The sequence below is a fragment of the Aythya ferina genome (genome assembly GCF_964211825.1).
Source record: "Aythya ferina genome assembly, chromosome: 26".
NCBI lineage: Eukaryota > Metazoa > Chordata > Aves > Anseriformes > Anatidae > Aythya > Aythya ferina.
In genome coordinates, this window is record NC_140324.1 from 833,373 (window position 1) to 854,720 (window position 21,348).

The 21,348-nt window shown below is 45.1% G+C and overlaps 1 protein-coding gene across 7 annotated transcripts in view; it reads right to left on the reverse strand.

Annotated features, from left to right (window-relative positions):
- Positions 1–21,348, reverse strand: part of RFX2 (regulatory factor X2) — a 61,258-nt gene that overhangs the window by 26,381 nt on the left and 13,529 nt on the right. For 3 of the 7 annotated variants that reach the window (XM_084498489.1, XM_084498483.1, XM_084498486.1), the window contains 3 exons: positions 4,141–4,253; positions 1,361–1,450; positions 267–346 (listed from right to left, as the gene is read on the reverse strand). In XM_084498489.1, the coding sequence (XP_084354615.1) occupies positions 267–346; positions 1,361–1,450; positions 4,141–4,245 (275 nt within the window). In that variant the 5' untranslated portion in view covers positions 4,246–4,253. Of the gene's footprint in view, positions 1–266; positions 347–429; positions 449–1,360; positions 1,451–2,834; positions 4,092–4,140; positions 4,254–21,348 lie in introns of those variants that run through there. The other 4 variants (XM_084498487.1, XM_084498485.1, XM_084498484.1 and 1 more) reach the window with 4 other exon arrangements.

The following is a 21,348-nucleotide window of genomic DNA, read 5'->3' on the forward strand; positions in this document are numbered from 1 at the left end:
GGGAGAGGAAAGCACAGGACCGTTTCATATTAGGGAGAGCAGAATTCCCTGAAACACCTCTTCCATGAGGACATCACTTCCACCAAGGCTAGAGTCTGGCACCCACACACCCAATTCAGCACATAAAACAGTTCCTTCTCTTCCTCCTTTTAATGGCAGCCAGTGCCAGCAGCAGTGTTGGAGGGGAAGAAGCCAGGAAGGACCAAACTGCTCAGACCCAGCAGGGAGGGGAAATGGGCTCAGAACAGAGAACAAAAGACTCTTACATGGTTCCGTTGGTATAGACAGCTTCTCCTCCTTCCACATACTGGACCTGGGATGGATATACATGCTGCACAGATTGCACCTGAAACAAGCATCATAAGCCTGAGTTACAGATATGGAACAGGGGGAGAAATTACATATTACATCCTTAACTTTGAACCTTACCTTGACACTTAGGCTGTCTCTAAAAAAAAAAAAAAGAAATTAAAAAACCAACAATGAACAAATTTAAAAATAAAACATGTATGTCCCAACGGATGTCCCATAAAAGATCAAATTAAAATAAATAAATAAATAAATAAATAAGAAGTTGCTCCATGAGCAGTGGAAACAATGGAGCTGGGTTTCCTCTGCACACATGTCTCAGGGCTGGTTCTCTGTTGACTAACCAGGGTGAGATCATGCTGCAGCCTTTCCTTTAGAGAGGAAGTTGGCAGTGTCCATCTGCATCCCAGCCCCTTCTTTTTGGTCTGGGAGGTATGTGGTTGCCCTTTGTCAAGTTTTTCTGAAACTGAGTACCCAAATAAAAAATTGCTAGAGGAAAAAGTCAAGAGAATTAGACTCACTGTCCACATGAGGCAGCACCACATATGCCTGGTTTCTTAGGAAACAAGGGCTGCAAAAGGCAAAGTTCAGATAAATAAAAACACTTGCATGGCTCTCTGCAACCCAACCTTCCTACAAAGCCACAAGTAGTCAAGTAGTATATTTGCTTATGTAATTAAAAAATAATCCCAAACACTTTGCCTCTAAAAAATTTTTATTGAGGATTATTGCTTTTTAAATGGCAATTAAAAGCATTCATCAAATCTTCAAACATATGCAAGACACCTACTACAGTAAAGGTTCTTTCCAAACCTTAAATATCTTGAGAGTTTCTTTTATTATCAGTCTGAGAAGGAGAGAGAGAGATGGAGAAATCTGCTCTCACAGTGACCTCCAGGTCTCTGGATGCACACAGCTGTTTAATTAACAGTATGGATTTTTCTTAGGAGATATTTGACAGTTTCAAATTCAGTGTGGGACATGGCAGACAAGGAGAGCCAGTCCTGCTGACCCAGAGTGGCTGTGTGGTGTCTCACTGCGGAGACATTACCTGTTGTGGAACCTGCTGAACTCTGGGAACAGAGATTTGCTGCATCTGCGCTCCTTTGGGAGCAGAGCCTGCTGCTTGGACCAAAACCCTCTGAAAGAAGAAAATACATTAACACACGCTTACTTCCAGTTTGTAGTTAGTCTGTAACACAGGTATTCCCTTTCAAACTTTCATGGAAAGCTTGCAGATACTCCAAAGGCAGCAGAACCCCTTCCTTAGTGCCCCTATGGCCCCCTATCCCTCCAACGTAACCTGTATCAACACCAGCATGAACTCAGATACCTGAACTGCGGAAAAGCAGAGAGCTGGATCCACATTTTCTGAATTTCTCCATGGAAAATAATAGAGCAACAGCAAACAGCTGATTGACAGGAGGCATTCAACAGGGGGAATTCAACAGGAGTTCAACAGGAGGTTCAGTCGCAGCCAGAAAAGAACCACTCCTCACACGTTCACATTTTCCTCCTATGGCTGCAAAGATGCTTCTTTTGTTCCTGCTATACCAAAGCACAGTCTGTCTCCCGTGATATGAAATCACTCTCCAAGGTGCCACGGCCGTTACGGTTTTCACCAGCACCGAAGCCTGGGGGGTTCTGCATCTCCCTTTAGTGCCACCAAGGGCACAGACGTGCTTTGTGCTATCCTTGCCTTACACCTGACTTTCTGTTTGAGGCTGCACACAAGTCTTGAAGAGTGCAAAGCACCTTGCAGATCCAGTAAAACAAATGTGGAGACATAGTGGATGGAAATAAATGATTCAGTGAGGCCCGTGGGAACAGAGCCTAGGATACTGGCATGAAAGTAAGAAAGGAAACATTCAAGCCAAGTATCTGTAGGGCACTTTAAACTGATGAGAACCTTCTCCAAGGAAACAGTCATCCTCTGTGGCTTGAAACTTTAAAAATATCCAGCAGACTGGGCCAACAGAACAAACAGCTGCAAAACAATCCCACATGAATCCTAGAAGAGACCTTGACAATTAGTGGCTACCATATATATACTGATGATTTTTAGACCTCTGACAGCCTCCCAACATGTCCTTTGTAACAAGACAGAAGTTCTGTTCTAGCAGAATTACAAGATTATGACAATTGCCCAGATTTTTAGGCAGCTCCTAAATCACGGTCCCCAGGCTCACTTTCAGAAAGTCTGTATACTTTTGAGATCCTGTAGCTGAGCTAGTGCTAAGGACGCATACAGTTATGCCAGCCATCACTTTGCCTATTTTCTTCCCAAAAGAGGCATTAAAAGCCCTTTTTCAAGTCAGGTCTTGACAATGCCAACTGCATCAAAGTCTCAGTGAAAATTATTCCTTTCTCCTACTTTTCATCCTTTCTCTGTCATTGCTTTTACCAAACGACACATCTCTCTCCTTTGGCACAGCTGCCCAGCTCAGCTACTTTTGTAATTCATCACCACCTGCCTAGTTACTCCTACTAGCTTCTAATCAGAAAAAAAAAAAATCATCCCCAACCTGTAAGATGAGGCCATCCTGTTCATACAGCCTTCTCTCACACTGAAAGGTGGACCAGTGATCAACAACACCAAAGGCTTCAGCCTCGCACCAGTCACGCTGCCTGTAGCTCATTCCTAGTATTTTCTTTGTTCTGCTGGTGGAATGGAAGGTTCTCTAGATGTTCCTCCTCTTCAGCTCTCCTCCAAGATCCTCTGGATCTTCCTTAATCCACAGAGTTCCATGTGGGACGCTGTGTCATAACAACAGCACCAGGAAAGGCTGGACAGAACTTCGGGAACTTCATAATCCAAAGCTGAAGGGTTTTCTTACCTTCTTGATCATTGTCACAGTCAAATTCACACTAAGACTGACAATCCCTAAGATACTTTATGCTACATATCATCACTACAATATAAACAGGAAACAACACCCAGGGAAATCAACGCTGGGAAGGCTGCTTTAAAGATGATAGCAGGCTGGCCAAACACATGCTGAGTGGCACGATGTGGATGTCCATGTCCCAGTGGACCAAAGGCTCCTACCAATTCACAAGTTTAAGTTGTTGTCTTCCATCGGGATCCAATGACAGCTACTTCTGCTCACTTGGGAGTTGGAGAAGGGTGTAGCTGGGCTACACCCACCCATCCTTTTATCCTTCCAGCTTCCTTAACTGCCACAGAAAGTTCTTTTGATAGTTCCCCAAATGCCATAAAAGGGAACCAGTTATGCTTAACACTTCCTGTTTTGCATTAGGTAGTTTTCATTCATCAGTTGAAGCTATCATTTCTCTCCTACCAGGAGACCTTCCAAGAGCATTGTATTCATGTAAATGAATCATGAATTTTCCCCCTCTCTTGAATTTAAAATGTCAGGATCCACCTATCAAAGGAAGAGGCTAGCATGAAGCTCCTCCACCCACTCTTGCCCCAGCACTCCCCCCCGCTCTCTTCTGTTGAGCTTGATGCCTTTTTGTTAGAGATGCCTTTAAGGACAGTTTTATTTTCTGCTGCTTTTACTGACACAACAAATAAGGACAGCAGGATATTACACTGAAGCAACCACCAAGCTGGCACAAAGACATTTCCTTAGGTAGATAATTTGAAAACACAAATCTCATGTTTTAAAGCTTGCGTGTTTGTAGGGCTAACCCAGGTAAATACCTATGGCCTCGATCAACACAATCTCCAGGCTCTTTCTCACCACTGCCTCAACAAGCGGATTATCAATCCCCTCCTCCCAAATAAAGCCTTTGATTCATATACTTCTACCAGTATAGCAGGGCTCTTCTCCATGGAAACAGCGCTACCAGCTGTGCATACGTTACCTGCTGCGAGGCTGGCACCGGCTGCACAACTGGAGCTTGGGCTGATGCAGAAGTGTGAAGCGCCACAGAAGCTGCTGGGTCTGATCCACCCTCTGAACTCTGCATGCTCACTGCTGGAGAGAGAAGAAGGAACATCAGCCAGGGAAAGCACAGCTCCGCTCGCCCAACGCCGCCGGGAACCCAAGGAACCTGTGTCTAAAAGGAGCAAAATCCCAGTGGAAGATCCAGGGGAAACGCTAGGAAGGAAGGTAGCTACCTTCCTACTCAGAGGGCTCTTTTTAGTATTGGATCTAATTTTATTGCATTATTATATTAAGAAAAAAGAAAGTTGCACAATTGTTCCACAGAAAGGGGACGGAAGGAACAGAAAATGCTCTTCTAAATATAACAAAAAAGTAGCATTGGAAAAATATTGTGTCATAGTAAGGGATAAGTACAAATCTCTAAGAGTAAGAACATATTTTAAAAAACATTTATTCTCCCCCTCTGCTTTATCATGTTTAACTACTGCAGAATTTTTATTGAAACTAAGTACATGCCTGGGGCTTAGCTAATGCTTTTGGTTTGAAAGTGGGGTGGCGGGTTCAGCGGTATAATTGCAACCAGCAATCAAACATGAATAGAAAGAACAGTGGCAGAGTGCCATTTGAAAGCGCCAAACCACCCCCACGAAGAAACACCCACGCCCTCCCCAGCTCCCATTAAGGTGCCAACCCTCCGGTTACCCCATCCCAGTGCCACTCGGCTGCCCCATCCTGGGGACAGGGGGACCCTGCAGGCACAGAGAGGGGCTGAGCCCCCATGGGGCCGCGTCCCAAGGGCAGCCATGGGTGCTTTGGTTTGGGTTTTTGATATGATATGGAAAGGTGGAAAAGTCTTTTTGCACAATTTCTTGGGAAAGTTGCTGTTTAAAACTATTTCAAGAATGTTTCTGCTGTCACTTCCGAACTATAAGATTCTGAAATACCCAGATTTTGAGCAGTGTCATTTCTCCTTTCTCAGACCTGTTGCTGTGTGCAACACAGCCTCACAGCAACAGTGCGAAGTCCTTTCAGTTTTATTTTCCCCCTCCTTCCAGTATTTAAACTTCTCCCTCAACTTTGTGCAATTAAGAGGCAAAAGAGAAAATGAGAAACTGTGGGATGCTCTGGACAGTGCTTACCTGATAGCTCTTTGTGGTGCAATTGAACGGAGAGGGGAGGTGAAGGTACAAAAACATTACACATTTACTCTCCTTCAGCCATTGAAAGAAAAAAATCAGATTCTTCACAAAAGAGTTTTTAAGATTTTTTTCCAATTAGTGATGACCCCATATTCCCATGCTGCACATTAGAAATTAAAGCAATTACTTCCCTGACTTCACCCCAAGCCCACAGCTTGCAAGCAATTTTCTCTTCCACATCTTTCTACATCCAGGAGAAAGGGCAGATAAGGAGCTTGAGTGCTCCAGGTACAGCCACCAGATTAACTCCACAGCCCAGAAACAAGGGGAGGAAATGCAGCCCCTGCTCACAGCCCTGCCAAGCCCCAGGCCCCATACATAAGCTGTCCTTCAGGGACTTGCTTGTCTGCTTCGTGCAATCAGAACATCAGTGTCTGCTTCTTCGCATCACCAACCGGGCAGGGGTTTGAAATAATAGCCTCATATGCAAAGACCCCAGTTGCAATAGCACCATGGGATCACAAAAATAATAGTCCTTCCCATAAATTAAAGAAATAGCCTCCCGCCTGTTGCAGCCTACTAAAATTATTTGCCACTGGCCAGTGCTGAGCCATTGGAGGCGAGTTTATAAAGCCACAGCAGACCAGAGGCTAACGGTTAGCGTAATGCTTGTTCTCATAAATTCGCAAGGGTGTTTTATCTCTGTGTTTTATCATTCATACTCAGGGCTCCACTAGACAGTGGTCTAAGTTTTTAGTGAATGGAAACTATAGCATAGCGAGTTTTTGAATATAGCATGGTGAAGATATAAAAGAACACTGGGTAAGTTGCCAGGTATATTTTAATGGCCTATTTGAGAGTGGCTCTGACAGAGTCAGATCTTGGCAGTTCAGGTCTGCAGAAAGGTCTCTTAAAGTGTAGCTGTAAGCATCCCTTCCAAGTGTCCTTTCCTGATATTGTGAAATTACCACCCACCCATCTCTGCTGATAAACTTAGTCTTCTGGTTTCCCTCCATGATCAAAAGAGAGCAGAGAGAGGCAGAAAGGGTAGAATATGAATGGTCTGCTGCAAAAATAAATCACCAACGTTATTGTCAGATTAATTACAAAAGACAGGCTCTGTTACTGCTGACAACAAAGCTAGACACAAAGAACCCAATGAAACCTGCAGCTGGTACTTCCAGACAAGGTAGACAGACACCAAAGTACCGGGCCCCCTGAAGCACACGTACAAGACTTCTTATTATTTTGCTTATTAGTAGAATATCCTGGATAGAGAATAATTCATTTCCCACTAAGCCATCTTGTGCATCCTGAGAGCTGGAGGGACAGAAACGTGTATGTGATCTGCTAGCACTAATTTGTGCTTCTGAATCACTGGTAACATAAACAGGATTCCTGCACTGAGAAACCATGGCTACACAACTGTACCTGTGTCCCGGGCGTGCAGTACCAAGTGAGCCAGCACACCAGCCAGTATTGCTGAGCATGACTCAAGCTCAGCATCAGCTTTCAAGGAGGAAGTCTGGGGCCTTCCACCTTGTTTTTCACCTCCCACAGGAGAGGAAGTTTTACAGTGTTCTGGAAGAGACTCAGTGGCTCAGAAGCAAGCCTCATCCCTTCCCCAAAGCAGCAGCCCCAGGGGCTCAGTCCAGCACTGCATGTGTCCTGCTCCTGGCTGGAGGGTGCCATATCTCTCCCAGCTGCAGGGCTCAACCGGGATACTAAAGGTGTCTCATGGCTTCTGATAGCCGTTGACAGCATAACAGCTTGTCAGCCCCCTCGGTACCAGTGAGTTTGCACAAATGGAGGAACAAATCGGTACTAAACAAAGCCACCAGTGGGTCACAGAGAGGAGGAGCATCCCCAGCCAACTTTCTTAGCATCAGGGCTCCTCACAGGGAGCAAGAAGACAACTCAGTAATTTTTACTAGGGGACACAGCAGAAGGGATCTGACCTGGCATAAAAAATACAACTGCAGGGATCGGGGCCTTATTCAGATGCTTGCATTTCAGGTACAGACAAGTTCAAAACTCCAGTTGCTCAACCTGCTTGTGATGTCACGTGCAGCACCAAGTGCACTGCTGCGGAAGGCACTGCAGACATCTGAATTCCAGCTTGCATCATCACTGCATGAATCAGGCCGATAGCAAGGCTGCTGTGCTCTGGAAACCTTTTGTTTACACATAGCTATCTTGGTATCCAAGCAAACAGCAGCGACAGGAAAGGAAATACAGAAAAAGCTAATAACTTCTGGGTGCTATTTCTGGGTCTGCCACCAACTTGCTCTGTGACCTTGAACAGGATGCTTCCCCTTTCCTATGCTTCAATTTTCCCACTCCTAAAAAAGTGATCCTACTCCCCTACGTAAGGTATTTGTCAAGCACTGGTCTCAGAGAGCTGTCAAAGTCTGAACACATTTGAGAAAGACAAGTAGTAATGCTGCAAGGCTTGAGGGTTGATAAAGCTCCAATTGTTACTGTTTCATTCATAAATCTCGCCACCTTCATGTAAATAACCTTGCCTTTTTTAATCTATCCTGCCTAAACCAGCTCCAAAACACTGGAAAAATAGAGATAAGGGGAGCATTTCAAAATGTGTTCCATATTCTAGCTTACACTGAGAAGCGGGGAGCATCCAAAGGCTGCCACATGCCTTCCTCCTGCAGGTCGGCAGGGCCCTGGTGGGGAAGCCACACTCCCAAAAAAAAAGCTGCAGGATAGGGGCCAAGCAGCAGAGCCCACAGCAGCGTCCGCAGGGCACTCACAGCCCATGAGCTCCACGAGCCAGGGCTTGGCAAAACGCAGTGATTCAGAGGAACTGCAAGTATTTTTCCACGGAACACTTTAATATAAACTAGCGGCTCCTGAATGCTCAAACAAAAGAATTTCAGCGCTAAATGCTGGGACCTCAAATGCCTACTAACTGCTGCTGATTAGAGCCAGTGCAGGGAGTCTGCCTCAGAGAAAGTATGTGGTTTATTTTTCTGTTGTGCTCTGGTCCGCATTCAGCCGGACCCACAAACCCACGGCTATCGTAGCCCTCCCAGGCACTTGGAGACTTAAAAAAAGAAATGATGCAAGTCCATGCTGGCCTGGGCCAGCCTTTGTGCTCAGCGTCTCAGTCTAGAAGCAAATGTCACCATTTGAAGTGCATCGACCCCCTTTATTTTATTTTATTTTATTTTATTTTATTTTATTTTATTTTATTTTATTTTATTTTATTTTATTTTATTTTATTTTATTTTATTTCATTTCATTTCATTTCATTTCATTTCATTTCATTTCATTTTTCGTAAGAGCAGCCTTACATAAGGCAGGAAGTTCCTGGGGGTGGGACTGGCACACTGCTTTGATTCTCACGGCTGAAAACAGTTTGTGAGAAGATTCATGTATGGTATTTAGGTCTTGTATTTACATATTCTGAAATTTTTAAAGTGAAAATGTAAAACACATGAGATAGCCTACACCAGCAAACAGTGAATGCCTTTTTTGAATCCAGAATAATTGTTCAATCATACTAGTGTTGCTTTCAAAACACTAGAACTGCTTCTGTTTCACCAAATTACTTGCTCATTTGAAGGTAAAAAAACATATCATGAACTATTTTTTGGTAGGGAAAAATTGAATTTGCTTTTCAAAGCATATTTTATCATCCTTTGATCTCATTTAAACTTTTTAAATTCCTTTATTCCATCTTTTTTTTTTTTTTTTGACAGAATTTTTGAAACAGAAAGCAATACTGGGAATTACTAAGGAAAAGGAAAATATCTTGGATGAGTTTGTTGTTGTTTTTAATAAAAATAGTTGATAATTCTACCTCCAGGACAAGGTTTCTCAGCCATTTATTTTTAAGCTTTACAGTAAACCTTGGTGGATATTACCTCTGCTGGGCAATTCCACTGACCCTCTATTTGCCATTTGGAAATGGGCTCAACAGCTCTCAAAGGGGATTTCTGGAATTTAAATGTGGGGCACAAAAATACATCAGGAAAATAACTGCGCTGAAGTCCAGGAATCAATGATAAACCAAACATTTGAAGACTGAAGAAAGTACTTCATGCCTTTCATTTCAAATTAAGATAGAAAGGTGGGAAATGTTTATTTTTCCAGGTAAACCTGCTATAATTATGCCTTCCTTTTTTATTTCTGATGGTGTCTATTCTTTAAACAGGAAGCAAATGCCAATACAATTAGCTCTCCAGCTAAAATGAGGCATCCTGAACTTTTAATCATTACCTGCACACGTTGTCAGACACATCCTATAGCATATAAAAACTGAGGCTAGAATACATGCGGCTGTGGGGAAAGAGAGGAGCTTGGTCCCATCGAGCTGCATGGATACAAAGATGGTACGGATGAATGTACCAGAACTGCAGGAAAAAAAAAGAGCTGTCTGTGATTGCTACCGGCATTTTATAGTAAACTTCACCCTAAATTAATGCAGTAGGTAACCGTTGTGTCTCTTTAACATTACCACAAGTTAATGAGATCCGGTACACCCAACAGCCAGGAGGCTCAACTGTGCACAGTTTGTGCTCCGAGGTTCCTTTTTATTCAGGGGACTTCAGGCTGACCAGGTGGTAAAATAATCAGGGAATCACATACAGTCACATTTCTGTATACAAGGTCATGATACAGCTCTGAGTTTTGTAAAGAGATCTCATGATACTTGCTATTTTACCAAGAACCCCAGTCTTTTGAAAAAAGTGGTAATAGGAAGGTTGTAGTTTAATCTGAAAAAATGAACTATTTCTCATCCATAACACTGAGACTTGCTGGAGCTAAATTCAAATCCAAGTTTTTTTGTTTGTTTGTTTGTTTGTTTTCTGTTTGCTTGGTTTTGTACATTTTTTGCATATTTGAAAGGAAAGTTTACAATTTAAAATAGTTATTTGGTTTCTGGAACCTTTTTGAAGCCAGCTTGGAGCTTAAATAAATAGGAAAAGCAGAATGACAATAATGGAATTCAGACTAAATAAAAGTGCTATTTAACCACCATGTGCTATACAAGCTCTAAATGGTATTTTGTCCCTTGTGTATTGACAAACTTAGTCAAGTTTAGAAAAAGGAACTAGGGTTTCTACATTTAATATATTGACTACTCAGAACCCTCAATACTCTCAAAAGTGATCAAAAATAATAAAAGGAATGAGAGGAACAGCAGATTTTTACTTTCTTTTCTAACAGATGCACGCAATCCATTGACTTTATCCACCACTCTCTATGCCACATCTATTTTATTCAAGAAGGTTTTCTTTAGTATTTTCCATTTCATTCAACATTTTGGCATAGACTCTATTTAATAATTTGCCCTGAAAAGGATTAATTGTGTTTTAGCTGCAGCACAGAAAGGAAGTGTCTGTATTTGGAAAAAAGTTTTTTTATATTATGTGAATAAAAATGCATTCGCATGAATTATACCACCACGGAACAAATATTTGTATTAAAACCAGCTTACTTCCTGCCTCCACATGCATCTTTAATTCCTGCTGTGCCTGTCTCCAAAGCATGATACCTCCAAGAAATAACAGGTGTTTCCCTGAAATTCCTATCAGTAAAATAGTTGTTTTTTTTTCCCATTGCCCATAAAACCCAGAAGTCAGAGGGGCCCATATGCAGAAACAGAAGGCTGCTGCCATACAGCTCTGAGCTGAGACAAAGGCCAAGCATGCTCCCACGTCTGCGCCCTGTATCCCACCTTGGGAAAAGAGGATTTCAGCGCACCCATCGGTGAAACCAGAAGAAACTCATGACCTTCAGGTAGCTGAACCAGGGAACCTGCTCTAGCAGCACCCACGTTCAGGATTACAGTTACAGTGTCCTTCAGACAATACAGTGGAGTCTTGGAGAGCAAAGCTTCTGCCATGTATCAGGGGCGTCGCACATATCAGGTACGTATGGCTGCTTAGCACCTGAACCTAATCCTTATCCAAAATGTTATATATCTGGCAACCATGATACGCCAGACAGACAGGAGCTGGCACCTGAGCAAGCTCATCTAAAGGGTGTCCTGAACCACGTCATAACCTTTAGCCTTTTAATAAGCAGTGGTAAGTGGAGGGGATAGAAGGGGGGAAGCAAATATGACAAGGAACTTGATAATAAGCTGATTCTGGAGAGACTGCTTATTAAATTGCTTCAAAATGATATAAACAGAGAAGGCACCAGAGCCTTCCAGTGATTAGGTTAAATTAATTTAAAACAGAAGCAAACACTGCTTGTCTAAGAGCTTTAAGTTACCTGGAAACACAGATAAACCCAAAACACGGGTTTCGAGGGCAGCAGGCAGTATAGCTGTTTTTTTCAGAAACATGGTCCTCATGGAAAAACACAAATTTGGAAACAGCTTTTATTAGCAGTAGTTAATAATATACTGAAATACAAATATACACTCAGTCTTTAACTGGATTTAATGGAATCAAGTCATGTAATATATATATATGCACACATACATATGTAACTTGTGTGTAACAGCAGCTCAGTAATCTTTGCTGTTTCTTTAAAAGTAACTTTCATGGAGGCAGGAGAGAGCTAGGAATGTATCTGTGCTGGCTGTCTAATCGGAGCCATCTGAGGCCGAACAGCAGAAGCTGCAATGGTTTAACATAGCTGGCAGCAGCGTGACGACAAATCCCATGTGTGCAGATTGCAGACCTGAACATGGGCACAGTAACTTCGTGAACCTCCCTCCCATACACAAACCAGCCTCGTTTTCTTTTTAGCTTAACAATTCAAACACTCTCCAAGCGCCAAAAGCAGGACTTGATTCCTTCAGACCTGAACACATCCCTTCTGGCGTGTGGTAATACAAGGACCAGCACACTGCCCGTTTACTGCTGTGCTGCTTTGCACCCGTGGCATCCTGATAGCCTTACCTACAAGAGCCCCAGTGGTTTGGTGTCAAGAAAAAGTTCAACAGCTTCCAGATTTTTAGACTGGCACAGCCGGGTCAACAAGTGCTTGAAAATCCTTGTTTGCATCCTATTAGCTAGCTAATTGACTTCAGAAAAGTTTTGTTACAGCCATGGCAAATAACGCTGCCCAGGAAACAACTTCTAGAGATGTGCTGAGCAGTCAGGATGCTTTCACATCTAGAAAGAGGAAAAAACAGTCATACACTACACTCTGTTCCACTTGCAGGCCTTTCGGGCACCACACACATTGGCGCTATGTGGTGAAAGCAAGCCCTGGTTCTGAGCTCAAATGAATCATCTTCCCATATTTTTACGCATACACTGTAGGGTTTCCCAGCACTGTGATTCAACAGGGGAAATGCGATGTGTTAGGCAAAACCCTGGCACAAAAGCACTTGAGAGCTTCCTTACCAGGACAAACCCTCGAGGTGCAGTCATGCACTGAACCAGAGCACCTGGCAGCACGGCCCCAGCAGGCTGCAGCCCCCAGCACTACCCCAGGTACCCGAACACACCTCAGCCTTCCCCAGTGGGATAAGGGGCTGCGCCATGACGCTGGACGCTCAATGGTGCTTTGGCAAGGCCCACTTGCACAGCCTGTCCCATGGCAGGAGACTGGAATATGGAATGTCCCTTATTTTACATTAACTCCTAGGGAACAGCAGAATCTAAAGCCGTATGTTCATCAGGCCTCATTTTTTACTTGTTTAGACTAGCCAATCCTTTCAATGGTCTCAAGGCTAGCTGCCCTTTTGACAATTCCCATGTGAAGCAGGCAAGTTGCTGCAGAATTTCTTTTAGATGTGGGACGGTGGCAGCAGCTGTTTCCACCATGCCCATCTGGTAAACGGCAAATGCAGAAGTAACCACTGCCAGTGCAGCTCCACGTGCTGTTATTTATTTATATAGCACCATTTCCAAGTGTTGTGGTGGTTAACAGTTAAGCAGAACAAGCCACAAACATAAACTGTGGCTGGCCATTCAGAAACAAGACAACTTCAAATCAGATTTTAAAGCAGCAGCTAATCGCAGGGGAAAGACTTCATCACGAGGTGCATGAAAATACAGTGCGAGGCAGGGAAAGGAGCAGTCAGGAGCATTACAACTGCTGCAGGTTTGTACCTGGTGGTTTGAGAAGCTAGAAAGGAGTCGGGGCAAGGAACGGAACAAGAAGTGTTCCAGTGTTTTGCTCAAATGCCTGCACAAGCCCTGTCTGCACCATCCTTCCAGCTATGCCTGAGATGCTCCTCCAGGCTGTGCCACCTGCTCGGGGACTGGTGACTGGTGCTACTGGTGCAGGAACACCACAGCACTCTAGGGATCTCAAGGGGGTCTTGCCCTCTGTGCAGTGGCTCATGCCACAGCAAAACCTCCCATGGGGCAAAAAGGACACAAGGCTGTCAAAGAGTCTCTGGGGCCAGCTTTTCTCATGAGTTTGGGATTTGCTTGCCAATGGTACTATGGTACTCCTTTTGAACATAGAGTAAAAAAAATTCACATTGCCTGTGTGTGTTCGCAAGTGTGCTCATCCAGGGGTCACAGGCTGGCGACGGGTTGCAAGCTGCAGCTGCCAGCTCTGTCCCTGCACTGCTAGGTGCGTGCTGCAGCAAGCGCTGGGACAGAAGAGGCAGCCTTCCAGAGCAGTGTACTGCTGCCAGTGGAACCAGGAAATGAGCTGTGTTTTCTTCTGTGAAGGTTTAATGTTCACACAGCTATTGGTAACTGGTACTGCAGACTGAACGTGACCCCAGACAAAAGTCACAAAGTGTCTAAAAGCCACACAATTATTCCTGGAAAGGCTAAGAAATGGGAAGGCTGCTTCAGATTCCCTAGAAAAGCAGCTTGGGAACATGCATTTGAACACTGTGCACTTGGAGAAAGGCACAGCTGTATTTTTGGTGCGGACAGGAATAGGACAGATGCATTCTAGATGGATGGGAGAAGATAAAGGCTTCAAACATGCGCCAGTCTGACAGCTCACGCTTTGCAGCAGTTGTGTCCAGATAGAAAAAGAACTGTTACCGAACAAGAATGAACGGATTTATAACTCCTCTCGGGATAAGGAATTCCTGGAGACAGTGCTTTTGGCCAGGAGAGGAGAGCGGGTGGCTTTCCGACAGCCACCTCAGCCCACGGAGCCTTCAGGCTCTGCTCTGGCCAGCAGAGGGGCAGACACAGATGGCCCCGCTCCGTTTCTCCCATCCTCCGAGCAGCAGCATGAAGCTCGGCTCTAAATGCACGTCCTCAGCGCTGCACTGACAGCCCAAGATCGTGCCAAGTCTATCAAGCCGAGTGGGACGACTGGAGTCGTTTCAAATCCCGTAACCACCGGGTGGCAGAGAGGGGTGGGAAGCAAGACAGTCAGCTTTAGCCCTAATTCTGAGCACTTTCAGGTGCTACGTGGGGGAAAACGTGGCCTCATCCAGGCTCTGTGCGAGTATCAGCAGGCCCAACGGCGTGGGCCGGCAAGCAAAGGGGCCCGCGGCCGGGCGGAAGGCGCCTGCAGATGTTGGGTGACGAAGCGGGGCCAGGCGCTCTGGCGCGCGCGGCTGCGATGTTTGGGGAGCAACAAGGGTTGCTAGAGGAGACGGAGCCCGCTCCCGCGTCCAGGGTGCGTTGCTGAGCAACGCGGGGAACACTTCCCAAACCAAACAATGCCAGGCCCACAGGTCCCCAGCGCGCAACGCCAGGGCGAAAGCGCACTAAATATGTCAGCGGGTATTTTCAGAAGCCTGGGGAGGATCGACAAATAATGCTCTTTGCTATAGTAACTGAGTGTGGAAGGGGGGGCTCGGGGGCCTCGTGTGCATTAGGTGCTCGATTGTTTTGTTGTTTTTTTTTTATTATTTTTTTATTATTATTTTTTTTCCAAAGTAAACGGATTTAGAGCTGTTTAAAACAAACATCCAGGAAAGGAACTGAAAGGAACTTTTTAAAATTTTATTTCTTCCAAATAACAAATATATTTTTCTTAATTTTATTTTTTTCAAATAACATCTTTTCCAAATGTTATTAACCTCTTTTAGAAAGGGTAACAAGCAGCCCTCCCCGGGGCTCGCTGCCCAGGGAAGCCCGGCACAGGCACCCCATGGACACAGCTACCCAGACAGACAAACCCCAGCAGTTCTCTGGCTTTTTTTTTTTTTTTTCCTCCACTTATTTGTAGAGTACTAAAAATTTCCCAGGAGAACTGGTGATCCCTTTCAAGGGGGATGCAGCTGGCTTAGGGCAGGTTTGCTCTTTCTTGTGGTACCTGGGGGTCCTGAGCTCCCTAGGATGTCAGCACTGGGAGTCAGCTCTGGTTTGATGGAAAATAGAAACTCACCTGAAAGATTTTTCTTCTCATTCCATGAGCATGGGGAACTAATTTAAATTAATTACTTCCCATTTTTTAAATTACAATTTGAGGCAACTAATCACAAGCAAAAATTCAAAACCACATGATTTTAAGGGAGAGCTTGCACCCTATAGAAATAGAGACTTTTGTTGGGCTGGTGGAAACGAGTCATTGTCCTGAGCACAGTGGTATGATCTAAAACACAAAAGTTCTGCTGTGCTTGCTAATCACCATTAAGGACATGCGCTGCTGTCATAGTCTCCCAAATTCAATAGGAACAGAATTGAGGCAGAATTTGTCCCTCCTACTTTTAAATTTAAGCCTGGGCACGGGCATCCCATCAGCTCACCTTCACAGTAATTAGTGCTAAACCATATCACTGCAGTAAGTGCAGGGTGCTGTCAGTGTCACTTGTGCCAATTTCTCTGGTCTTTATCTCCTACCAGCACAGTCCAGGGCACTGCAGCAGGCCCACTCACTTCTCAGAGGCTGATGGCACGAAAAGCAGAAATCACCCGTCCATTGGATTTAGTAAGTGTTCTAGTACTGAGGACTTTTTTATAAGGTCTTCTGGAAATTCTGTTCTTTATTGCAGGACTTGATTTTCAAACAATGGCTGATCTCAGCCGCCAAAGCACTCCTCAGTCTTCTAGCAGGTGACTGCATTTATCATTTATCTCCTTCTCAGACGCAGTCACAGGCCTCCCGCTCTCCAGAAGGGAAGGTCCTGGAACATTTTGGAGCATTTTGGAGCAGGGTGGTGATCTTGTGCTCATGATGCTCAGAGTGGCATTCAACAGAGAGCAGCAGCTCATGCAAGAGCCAGGAGCTGAGCACAGCTTGGCACCTTAAAAATGACAACTGAAAACTAAGAAACATCAGTACTTGAAGCATCTCCCCAGCAAAGCAACAGAATGCACATCATTTGCAGCGATTTGAGGTGAAATGGTAGCATTTACACTCATTACAGAAAGAAAATTCAAACTCCTTGACACTATCCTCTTCCTTATCTATTGCCTTATGGTAGACTTCAGTCTCCAAACTGCATGAGATATGGTTAAAACATGCCTTAATGTTGTGACCTTTGGCCAAGTAAAGGACTTCCATGGATGATTCTGGCTAAGAGGAACATCTCTGCCACATTAGGGCAAGCAGAGATGACCACAACCAACCTCCTGATTCCTCCAGTCCCATTGAAATGCCAGTGAGGCATGCCAGAATCCGCTGTCTAGACCCTGCTGCCCCTCGGTCTTTCCACCAAAATTACCAGAACGAGCTCTTGGCTGGCGTTAGCCCAGGTCCTATCAAATCAGAGCGCAAGAGGTTCGCTGCCATGAAAGAACCACTGTTCTTACTCCTTATTAAGATGAGCAAACTAAGTCCAAGACTTTCCTCTTTCCACTCATTTCTGCTAAGTGCCCCTGTTCTTGCCTTTAATATGCTAAAAAGTTACTCTGGGATGAGGAAAATACATTAACATTGAAAGCTGACACCTCTCTTATCGTGAGTGGGGGGTGTTACAGCTTCAGTTTCGGGAGTCCTGTTACTCCCACTGAGCTGTACCTGCCAGGAAGAAGCTTCAGGCTTTCTAACTTTTACTTAAAACATCACAAAGAACCCAATTTCACTACTTAAACAGTCAGCCTTCCTAATTTTTATCTCCTAGTGGTTTTTAATACAGCCTTATAGTCCTGGAGATTTCTGGCCTTGTGTAGGAGGGGGGGTTATTCACAACCATGTACTAGCTGAACTTCCTTTCCTATCCCCCAAAGTATCCTACTTTTGCTTTCCAGCAAATACAACCCACATCCACTTCTTGTGATGCTGGAAGAGTAAAGTGTGACTGCAGATGCTATTTCCAGTCTATAGAGCATTTACTGCCTGTGCTGAGCAGTATATTGAGGAGACTACGAAATTCTAACAATCTACAGACTGCTGGAGATACAGTCTTAAATAGAAGGAAAAAGTCGCTTTGAGAGGTTTTTGCCCATTCCATCTCCAGAAACCATACAAAACTTTAACACCTCCCCTTTAGCTAACGCTTTCCAAGTAACACTTGAAAAACTGAAAAGGAAAAACAGATGGGGGTGGGGGAGCAGCCAGTGATGATCTGACAGAGCTAAAATATCCATTAGTGGTAAATTCCACCACCTCCTCCCCCTCCAAAAACCCCAGTGCACGGGTCGGATTCCACCAGCGAGCTGAGAACCCAGCTCCAGCCACCCTCACCCAGAGAAGTCTTTTGATTCTCCTGCTTGTCTTGGCGGCTGCTAGGCAACCTGCGCAGCAGTGCTGCTCATATGCATTAAGTATTAACTATTATTTCACTCCTTCCCGCTTTTCCTACAAAAAGGCAGCAACCTCAGTTCACAGCAGACCGTTCTCACCCCGAAGCCGACGCTGGCTGAGCTCAGCTGGAAACTGAGGCAGAGCCATGGGGGGGTTGAGGACACCCAGGTTACTCAGCCCCACAGGACGCTCTCGATGCAGGAGCTTTGGGCTTCACGGGGTTTCCAGCACCCAGCACTAGCCCCCTACCCTGAATGCCCTCGTTTTTGGTGTGCCAGAATATGCAGCTACCCTCTGGGGGTAATGGCCTCTCCGTGCAGGGACTCCCGAACACTTGTTTCAGTTTTGTGCCCAGAGTGAAGGGGGGCAAACATCCCTGCTGCTCCTGCTGCACAGAAGTGCTGTGAAAGAAGAGATTCATGTTAAAACATGGAAAGATGTCCATCCTTCAGGGCTCGTAGCTTTCCATGTGATGAAAAAGCCCTCATTGTACCAAGACAAGGCTGTAAAGCAGGGGAGGCAGAAGCAATGCAGTTGCCCTGTCCAAGTGAAGGCTACGGTAGAACTTGACAGACAACAAGGAGACCTGACCCTGAACCAGTTCTGCTACCATTTGGCAAGCATCATCTCATCTCCACCTCCACAAAAGGCAACTCTTCTGGAGACTTCAGTAGGTATTTTGCTTGGAAAAAAAAAAAAAAATCAAAACTGTGACAGGACAAAAGAAGGTAGGTAGCAGTTGCCTGTGTTCAGAAGTGGCAGGGGAAGATGCTTCAGGTCAGCAAAAAGCTTGGGAGGCCTACTGCTCAAAGTCAACCATACAGCTTGTCATCATAGCACGGCTTGGGTTGGAAGGGACCTCATTCATCACTCAGTTCTAACCCCCCCCAGGGATACTAACCACAAGATCTGGTTGCCCAGGGCCCCATCTAACCTGGCCTTGAACACCTCCAGGGATGGGACATCCACAACCTCTCTGGGCAACCTGTTCCAGTGCCTCACCACCACCCACACAGCTTCACAGTGAACAGAAAGCATCGATATAACAAAAATAGGGTACCAGCTCCTGGAGGACACGATAACATGAGAGGCACTCTCCAAATTACCTGGCAATTTGGATTTAAGCATCTTGTATCTGAAGAGCAAAAAAGTGTGAACAGTCTTAGGGCAAGAATATTTTATGCCAATAAGTAAGCCATCAAAAACCAAGCAGTAGTAAGATAAAAAGTCTTGTCTAAGTTTCTTTCATCCCTCTCTACTAGGATACCTTCCAAGTCCAAACAGAATCACAAGACCATGCCTCTATCAATAACTAGCCCAGTTCCTCCCTTCCTTCCCCAAAGCACACATGCATGTGCACGCAGGAGAAACAGGGCTGCTAGAAACCAGGGAACTGCAGCTCCTGAACCAACAGCAGTGTTACTTTCACTGAGTTTTCCCCAGCTGTGGTAAATATTTTAAGTGCTCTGTGTGTATGTCCAGCTTGATCAGCAGTGCAGTAAGAGGATCTAGAAGGCTGGCATTTGAAGAGAGCCTCGGCATACACTCTGCCGAGGAATTGTACCCCTCTGGGGGGGCTGCCCCCCACCACGCAACGCCAAGATCAACACATCCTGCTTCTGAGAGCTCAGTCCCAAATTTAGCGATGCTCCTGGATCAGGAGCAGTTGCCAGAACAACCCGTCATAGCAGAGGAAGGTGCTGCTAAGGACAACGACATCTCAGGAAGAGTGAATGCCAACAAATTTTCACCTGCAAGGCGAGGGCATGGCAAGGAGCAGCCTGCACACTGCTGCTGCTGCCCTGGAACCAGAGCACTCTTCAAGCTCAGTGACATTTCTGAGTGATTACCAAACCTTAAGATCTATTATGATGTTAATTTGCTGGCTAGATTTGCAGGGAAGTGTAATTAGATGTTGTGTAGCTGCGATACAAACTGGGAGGAATGCTAGGAATGCCCGAGTTTACGAACTGGGCAGCAGCCGGATGGAGCAGAGCCCACGCAGGGACGGTGAGGAGCCCATGCACACCTCCAGCACCTCCAGAGCGGAGGAAGGATCCTGGGCGCAGGGTCTGCTCTCCACCCTGCTCCCTGGGTGCGCAAAGGCCCCACTGCAGCCACAACACCAGAGGTGAGCAAGGCGAGGAGGGCATCAGGTGTGCTGAGCTTTACATCCTTGCTCTCCTTCCCACATGGGTACCACCCCATCTCCTACTTCACATTTCCTCATTCCAAACTGTTATAAATGAAGTCTCAACTCACTTTGAATTTAGTAATATAAAAGAATATTTATAAAAAGTATAAAAGCTGTAAAAGGCAAGTAAACAGCGCTGGGTGTGTGGAGAGTCTACACTCCACCAACAAACACGCACACATGAACATCAAACATTCTAAACATATAGAACATTGCTTTTACATACTAAACCCGCGTATGCCTATACATACGTACAATCAGGAAAGGTAACAAACAATCCTTTAAGTTCCATGACTTAAAAGTCTCCATTTTCCATTCCTTTTGAACAATATGTCTCGCTTTAAGTTGTAAAGCAACTCGGTCTTCGGGCCTTACGTATCCTATTCTTCCTGGATCGAAGGAAAACACATCCATCTCCTTTTCAAGGCCAATGAGGCCTTGGTCAAAAGGCATGTTCAGGCCAACAGGGGGCGAAACAGCAAAAGCCTTCGATGGCTGTAGCAGCAGAGGGGCCCATGGCGTAGCAGTCGGATCAGTAAAGGAGCCCGCAGCTCCCTCACTACCTGGCAAGCCACACGTGTCTGACTGTGGTCCCACATGGCTCTTTAAGGCCTCAGATATTGCTTGCCAGGTGCCGAACAATCCCACCGCAAACTTGTCGTTTTTAGTAGCAGAATCCCACACCTTGACCTCCGTTTGGTCCCATATTTCAGGATCATAAACTGATTGTTAATAAAGGGAATATGCTGTAAGGTTAACCAGGGCAGTCTTTGTTCCTCAGGACGTATGATTCCCCATAATGCGCAACTGCTTACCAGCGAGGGGCAGTTGTGTGCGCGGCTCTGCTTCTCTCAGCTTGAGCTTCTCTCCAGCTCCGGTGCGCCCATTTCCAGTGACTTTCTGTACGAGCTTCTTTGGGTGGTTTGCTGAGTTTGGCCGAACCTATCTTCATGAGGAGATCAATGTGCCTGTTCCCGTCCTGGTCTCCGTTCTGCTAGCCGGTCCCTATTCATTCCTTTTTCATTCCTGCTTTCATTCATTCCTGCTTCTTTATTGATGACATGACTTCATCACATCGTGTTGCCTTTTTTTTTTTTTTTTTTTTTTTTTTTTTTTTTTTTTTTTAATCTTGAGGGCAGGCTCCCCTCTTATACCCTTCTCTCCACAGCAGTTCTTTTCAAAACAACTTTTAATTGGTCAAACAACTTTGAATGTAACAACAGCAAACACCCAGAAACATCCATGCCTTAATGGCTGGAGAACAGCAACTGGAGACTGCATGGTGTCTCCTGAATCACCCTTCTTTGTT